An 8,023-nucleotide genomic window follows, 5' to 3' on the forward strand; every position below is an offset into this window, starting at 1 on the left:
GCGTCTGACGCAAGACAAGTGGTCAAAGATATATCCAGCAACAGTATGGGTCCTTATGGCATGGTGATCTTAGAAATCAAGTCTAAAATCTCGAGTTTTAATTGTCAGTTAGTTTTTGAAGGGCGCCGTTCGAACGGAGATGCTCATAGTTTAGCTAAATTTTCGCTTTCCTTAGCTAAGGGGCGCCACCTGTGGCTTATTAATCCCCATAATCCTCTTTGTATCCCACAAACTGTGGTTTTCGATGAATGAATAAAGTCTTTCATCCCTCAAAAAAAAACCGAATGCGTTCACTTGTCTCCAAAAAAAAACGAACGCGTACACAAAGACCCATAAGTACAGCCTCCCTTTACCTCTCAAAAGAAAAGACCCATAAGTAGCCCCCTCACGGTATGCAGGTTCATGTTAGCATGTGTGTTCTTGTTCAAACTGCACTGTGGCGATCTACAGATGCTCGGTCATCTTGTTCAAACTGCCCTACGGTGATTTACAGATTCATCGATCGTGTCGACTGCTGAGTGCACAAGTGTGAGATTCTTCTAGTCAGAGCCATTGCCGGACCCGGCGTCCACGTCCACTGGGGCAGCAGCGCGGTAGGCAGCAGATTCCTTCTCGTACCGCTTCTTGTCGGCTTGAGACTGCAGAATGTAAGGTTGCTTGTCTTCGGCTGGTCATGACAGGGAGAGCAAGGAAATCATGAGCACGAGGATTTTCTTGTGTTTGTGAACGCAACTGATATATGTTACACGTGCGGGAGGAAAATGCATTAGGGCACATAACGGAGTAATATATACTGTAGTTTAGAATATTACTTGACATCTTTTGCCAAATCTCGCCAAGCTTCTTTGCAATATCGGTTGGAGCCAAATCTGGATTGCTGCCCTTCACACCCTGAGCCAAGGAAACAGCAGATAAGCCTTTGTTCAAGATCTCATACTAGCAGGTATATATGCTCCAGAAAGAATTCAGTTACCCATCAAGGAATAATGCTTAACCAAAAAGGAGGAAGCTATATATACTGCCTCATAACTGAGAAAGTGCGGTTAAACATTAAACTCTTTGTGTACATGGTTCATTTGTCGTCCCCTCCCTAGTGCCATAATTTATTGTGACAATAAGCTTTAGTTCTTCTATGTCACTGAAGGACAACCTCTTTTCTTCAATACTTCGAAAATTCATGACCAATGATATGCGTTTCTTTACTAAATAGTCTTTTGTGCTACCGAATTACTCCCTCCGTAAAGAAATATAAGAGCGTTTAGATCACTACTTTAGTTATCTATAAACACTCTAATATTTCTTTAGAGGGAGTACTACAAAAAAATCTCCGATCCCGAGAAGTTCAGGATTCTTTACGCGAAATAACTCTAGATTTATTCAGGTATACTTATTAACTTATGAATTACTCCCTCCGTCCCATAATATAAGAACGTTTTTCAAGCTAAACATAGCTTGAAAAGTTTTCTTATATTATGGGACGGAGGTAGTGCTAGAGTAGCTAGTTAGCAGCTATGTTTCGGATAACTGGTCATAGTAACTTACTGCCCGCTCAGCCATTGAGAAATACATGAATGGCATCATTGGTCTTTTGGGGGCGTTAGGATCTTTCTTCTTCTTTGGTTTCCTCTTCTCTGAACCTTCGCCATCCATGCCCTTAGGCTTCCTTTTCCCTGAACCTTCGCCATCCTTGCCCTTAGGCTTCCTTTTCACAGGTGGCTTTGAACTACGGGCTTCCATTTTGGATGACTTTTGGAGATTAGGAAAAATAAATAAACACCAAGAGATCATTAGCAGAGTTGACTTCACACTTCAGACTTGCTACAGAAAATAAGAAATCTAACAACCTGTTTTCCGCCACCACTTTCACTAGCATCTGATTCCTCACCACCAGAATCATCAGTAGGAGATCCGCCATCATCCTTATGCAGAACAAAATCTTCATCCTGGCATGAAATGGTAAAGGACAAGTATATACAATGGCTTAGTAATAAGATTCACAAGTCAGCACCAAGGAACAAGCCAACAAAAGGCAACGTACCTCTTCATCACTGTCCTCACTACTCGCGGCCTGATTTTTTATTCTCTCTAGGTGTGGATCAGGAGCAACATCATCAGTGTCCTGTAGAACATCTGTGACACCACTTGTACCTTGACCATCTCCAAGGTTCATTAGTTTCAAGCCCTTTCCACTTGAAATTTACCAGAAGAAAGTGAAAAACACGCATAAGTCTTATGTATAAATTTAACAAGAGGGGTGATGAAGCCAACAGAAAGGCACGTACTTGATAAAGTTGAAGAGGTTACGGTATTCACTCCTCTGAATATTTCTGAAGAGATGCTCTTGGTCATTTTTTAGCTTGACCAGGAGGTCAAAATACTGAGATGACATACTGGCGCCACCAGCACCATGCCGTTCAAATTCAACAAACTCAATCTACAATAAATAGTATAGTAGTAAATGGGCATTGTGATTAAAATTCCAACGGTTGGACTATGATACACTGTTTCAGTAATGCATGAACGGATGAAAATTAGTTTATAGTCTATGGAAAAAGTAACACCTCTTCATCTAAAATGAGTGTAGGGGGCTTTGGCAGAAAGAAGAAACCCTTTTCAAGTGGATACAACAGTCCATCTTCAGCTTTGAGTGATGATTTAACTGCATATCCATTTTTGTAATTTCTGAAAGAACCCGGCCTTGTGACTTTAGCACCAGAAAGACCGCGGAGGACTTTGACGAATACCTCATGTACTAGACCCTATGGATAGATTGAACACTCCGTGTAAGTTAATTTGTCATGACAGGTAATTAACAGAACAACATAACTACTAATAAAGGAGAATATGTCATAACTGCTAATAAAGGAGAATACGTGAAGTAAGAACTGCAAATTAGTTTTGAAAATCAAACATCACTCTACAACAGAACCTTCTATAAAATGTACAGGTTGAATTGAAAGTAATGCAATTATGTGCAAATAACCCTCCCACTGAGACCTAATATTGTGTGACATCCATGCCCACCAAATTTGTCTCTACATCTAACTTGGTAGTTGGTGGGAGCACCATTAGGAAGATATGACCATATGATCTGTCCGAAAACCATGTAGTGTTAATTTTATACTCCCTCCGTCCGAAAATATTTGTCATCAAAATGGATAAAAAGGGATGTATCTAGAACTAAAATATGTCTAGATACATCCCCTTTTATTCATCTTGATGACAAGTATTTCCGGGCGGAGGGAGTATATAATTTGTTACTCAAATGACATTCTTTTCGAAACAAAAGAGTTGCCTGCTTGGACTAATTTAAGACTCAGCTTCAATTCAAGGTCGGATTATTGAAGCAGCTCTTTCTATCTCAGCATACATCTAGGTGGAGTTTTTAGTACTAAAACAACATACTTGCCATGAGCAGTTCTCATGCATAGTTTATGATTTCATCTTAGAAGACAGATTAGCGATTCCATTTTAACTGAACAAACAAAAGCAAAAGAGTATATTTTATCAAAGTAACAAAACTTTCACCTGATAAGATTCCACTAGCCTATCCTTGTATTTTTCATCAAGCAACTCTCTGCTTAATTTCATGTTTTTTTGAACTACTGTATCCGTCTCAAACTGTCAGAGAATAAGAGAAACAGTCAAACAATCAAGTAGCCAAAACATAACATAGCATAACATCCAAACATCACAAACAAAATTTGCAGCACATCACCTGAATGACAATGTGAGGATATAGCGTTTGTCCTTTACGGATTGGCGGATCAAGAGTGACAACCACAATTGTATGAGGGTTGTTTGACTGCAAATCACAATCGCACGAGACAACTATTTTCATGTCTAGCATCAACAATATGAACAACATCAAAGCTGTGCACGCCATAAAATAGAGAACAAACATAACCTTTGGCAAAACAAAGAGGCGAAGAATGCTGCTATATTGGATTTTAAAATCATTAGCTTGTCCTTGAAGGCGCAGAAATGGAAGATGAAGCTCAACGGCGTATCGTCCTCTGCATTGCCAAAGATCTGTTAGTTTTGGGAGGTAAACATAGAGAAGATAATCATAAAGAGGTCAGCTTGAGTTTCCAATACGATCAATTATCCATATATCCCACCTTGGTGTAAGAATAGCTATTCCTTCAAAGGTGACAACTGCCTCTCCAGAAGAGCCGGAACCATTATCAGCCCTAGCAAGTATTGCCTCCCACAGTATCTACAAAAAGGAAAATCAAAATAAGAAGATTCCACAATAGTCAGCATTTCACATTTCAACGTGCTTCATGTTGCATATCGCGTCACCTGAGCTGAAGTACGATTCTCGTTTCCAGGAAATTGAGTATTTGACGTGGGTACATGAAAACTCATATCCATGAGCGAGTCTTTCTACAACCACAGGAGATTATAATTCAAAATCAAATTCCAACTTGTGCATGAGGAATAAGTGCTAACTAATACCATAAACAACACATGATAGAAAGAGTGAGTGGATACGCTACAAACCTCATTAGCACCAGTAGTATCATCAACATGGAACTCCAAGAGAACATCTGTTTTGCCTTGTATCTGGGTCTGTGAGACGTCTGCTAGAGAAACTTCAAATGCTTGCTTCGATTCAACCATAAAGGTAAGCATGCTTCCTATAATAGAAAGTGTGGCTCAAAATATAATTAAAACTGAATATTATTTACAGAAATTAAAGGTCAAGGAGCTTACCAACTATGCCAATCCCTCCCCAGTTGTGACCACCAACAGATAACTGCTTTTCATCTGGTGAGATGCCCAAATTCTTTTGCATGAAATTGATCAGGCTGCTTACATCCTATGAAAGGAAGTTCATGATGAACATTGCATCAGCAGAATACACTGACCTCAGCACTCATTGTTGCTAGCAAGTTCATACTCATAGAGTTGACTGCCAATATTCTGGGGGGGAAATCCCGCTTGTCTAAGGCAAACTGGATGGTTAGTCTAATGTTGAGACGCATCTTATGGTAATTCCACCAGAGAACAATAACAACGTGCGAATCCACTATAGAATAGTAGTGAAAAACTGGAAGGCTCGAGTGAGATACATCTCAATAGAGTATCCAGACACTTTTCATGGTGATAGCATGATTAAGACAGCGTCTTGCATAGATTACACAAGTGCTATTGCGTAAACTGTTCCTTCAATATTTCCTGAAGGTTCACATACACATAATGTATCCTTCACACAGAAGATAATCAATTCTGCGAGACAAATTCAGTTACACCATATATGATACAAAGGAACATAGCAACCAGTTTGCAACTTCATCCTGATTCAAATACAGATCACATGATACAGACTAGGATGTCTCAACCGCAGGTCTGGTAAGAAACATATGGCGAGTTCATACAATAAACATATCAAATAGCAGAATATAGATTACTAATGTTACATATACCTGGTTTGGGAAAACCAACATGTTCATCATGAACATAATTTTCAGCCATACAAACATATACAATGTATGTTACAATAACATGACTGCAATACAGCAAATCAAGAAGGGAAAATCCATGTCTTCATGAGTGTTGATGGTGCTACAAATGTTAGTTCTACTTTTAATCTTGTAGGTTTAGCAAAGTAGTGAGCATCAGGATCCAAAATTCTGCTAAAACAATTCCTAATATTGTGCTCAGATAGTCATAGATCATACCGCAAACATTTATCACGTTTCAAGCAGCCTCTTCACATCAGATCTAGCATGTCATTACTCAGTTATTAAAAAGGGGGGAAAGAGTGATACGGCAATTAATAACCTGTTCGCGGAAGCCAATAAATGTGTAGGACAGGCCATCTTTGATTCTGACTCCAAGCTGATATGCCCTGGGGACTTTCATCCATGTCACAGAAGTTAAATCAGCTTTATCGATCTCAATTGTCTTTCCTCCACCTTGTCTCTTCCATGCGAGCCCTCCAGAGTGCACTTTAAACTGACCAAGATTCTGTACAGGAGCAAGAGTAATGAAACATGACAAGATTCTCGATGTACTGAAACAATAATTAATCAAATAATAGTCATAAACACCAGTGAACATCTTCAAAGAGTAAAAGAAGGAAGTCATAACTTGCAGCCTCAAAGTCATTAAGTACTAAAGGTGGTACGACATAACTCTACATGAAGATTATCAAAGACGCATTGAAGAGTGATGACTGGTGCAAGCATTGAAAGTCAAGGGTCAGAGAAAGCTTAAGTGTACATAGTTCAGATAAGTACGCTGTACATCAGAAGAAACATTTGCAGCCATGGCAAACATCGACTCTGAAAGTCTGAAGCATGAAAAAAGTGAAACACACTTTCTAATTTGCAGTAAGTACACGACATGCTAAATCATTTGCAGATCAGAAGCTCATGCCTAATTCGACAAATCCCACAACAGGGTCTCAGGTTTGGGAGCAATCCTGCCAACTCCCGATGGTACTAAAAGTCCCAATTCGCTGCAGCAGCAGCAGCGCCGACAGAAACCTGAGATTTCCCTAAAACCCTCGACAGAGATCGGGCAGGATCAGGAAACCAAGCAATTCAGAGGAGAAGGCGTCTCCTACCAAGCACTCGCCTCAACAACCCAACTTAGCAGCGCAACAAAACAGAGCGCAAATGCATCCCCGTACGACGCGAAAACCCTAGAATCCGCACAATGCGCGCCCGCGATCAATCACCGAAGCAAGCTACAAGGCCATCCGCTCGGCCGCGACCTCCGGCTCCTCAGAACTCTGCCAGCGGCGACGGAATCTCGCGAAACCCTAGGGCATTGAAGCAGGGGCGCGCGGGAGGAAGAGGGAAGGGGGAACGGAGGGAGGCGCTCACCGTGCCGGTGCGGCCCCCGAGGAGAATGTTGTTGAAGAGGTGGCCGTCCGCCATCTCCGCCCCCGCCGCCGCGCGCGCGCCCCTCCGGCCCGCCCGCCTCTCCCGCTCCGCCCTTCCTCGGCGAAGCGAACACGGGTGCCTCGCTCGCTTGCTTCGATCGGCTCTACGGACGGAGAGGTGATTGATCTTAAGCGCGCGGCCGCGGCGCAGTGGCACTCGCTCTATTGGGAGATCATCGCTCACAATCGGCCTGCGGGCCCTGGATGTCAGTGCAGTTGTGCCGTGCACCCGTCTGCCGAAAATGAGCATAATAAAGACTAAAATTGAGCTTACTCACTAGATTGGGTTTTTTTTTTTTGAGGCAGTCGCAAGATTGATGAGTTGATGATTATCACCGAGGGAGAAAAAAGCACATCCGTTAACGGTTTCCAATTACGTACTTTTTTAGATGAAAACATCTTTTTTTGTAATCGAGCGAGTTGGGGGAAGATTCGGTCGGCTCGCCAGCCGTATGATGCGCTGCATCCAAACCATCGAAATGTGCTTCACTGCGCATTACACGCCTCCCTCGCATCCTCTCCCCACATGCATTGTGGTTGTTGCAGAGAAGCTTGTTTTCAAATTTTGGCTTCCGCGTTTATAACCGCCTACAATATTTGAGTAAATATGTTTTAATTCGTTTTTTTAATCATGCATTTGAAAAATATGCTGTTTTTAATATTTAAGAAATTATTTTAAATTTGGAAATATTTTGTAATTCAGAAAAAAATCAAAATGGGTTAGTCCATGATCACACATGCTCACATAGGCATGGACGTAGGCACCTGCACTAGTTTTCGTTCATTTTTTATTTATTTTATATATTCCCAAAACCTGATTGAATTAAAAAAATTAAAATTTCCACCATAAATTTGGACATATTCTTAAAAATATTGCGTAATTGTCAAAAAAAAGTTGATTGCATTAAAAAAACTGCTCATGACAATTGAAAGATGTTCACGAGTTCAAGAAAATGTATGTGGCATCTTTGAAAAAAATTATACGATGTAAAAACAGTATAATTAAAAAATGTATGATATTTAAAGAAAAAAGGTTGTGGAATTTTCGAAACATGTTACACAATGTAAATAAAATGCTGAAGTAATTCAAAAAAATATCCTAACATTCAGAAAAATTAACATGAT

At 40.6% G+C, this 8,023-nt stretch overlaps 1 protein-coding gene across 1 annotated transcript; it reads right to left on the reverse strand.

The window, feature by feature from the left end:
• Nucleotides 1-269: 269 nt before the first annotated feature.
• LOC119267252 (FACT complex subunit SSRP1-A-like) lies at nt 270-6,968 on the reverse strand. The gene is made up of 16 exons (XM_037548610.1): nt 6,840-6,968; nt 5,791-5,976; nt 4,720-4,825; nt 4,507-4,643; nt 4,306-4,389; nt 4,122-4,219; nt 3,908-4,016; nt 3,719-3,805; nt 3,529-3,621; nt 2,562-2,759; nt 2,283-2,434; nt 2,039-2,189; nt 1,845-1,943; nt 1,543-1,746; nt 813-891; nt 270-667 (listed from the first exon to the last, which is right to left on the reverse strand). Exons 1-16 carry the CDS (start codon nt 6,891-6,893, stop codon nt 540-542), a joined length of 1,965 nt encoding a protein of 654 aa, XP_037404507.1. The 5' UTR covers nt 6,894-6,968; the 3' UTR covers nt 270-539.
• Nucleotides 6,969-8,023: the final 1,055 nt, after the last annotated feature.

This window comes from Triticum dicoccoides, chromosome 3A (assembly GCF_002162155.2).
Source record: "Triticum dicoccoides isolate Atlit2015 ecotype Zavitan chromosome 3A, WEW_v2.0, whole genome shotgun sequence".
Taxonomy (NCBI): domain Eukaryota; kingdom Viridiplantae; phylum Streptophyta; class Magnoliopsida; order Poales; family Poaceae; genus Triticum; species Triticum dicoccoides.

Coding starts and splice junctions, on each gene's coding strand:
- LOC119267252 (XM_037548610.1), bottom strand. CDS start 6,893: ATGGCGGACGGCCACCTCTTCAACAACATTCTCCTCGGGGGCCGCACC. Junction 5,977..6,839: donor TCGGGGGCCGCACCGGCACG/GTGAGCGCCTCC, acceptor GCTCCTGTACAG/AATCTTGGTCAGTTTAAAGT. Junction 892..1,542: donor TCTCAATGGCTGAGCGGGCA/GTAAGTTACTAT, acceptor TCCTTGGCTCAG/GGTGTGAAGGGCAGCAATCC.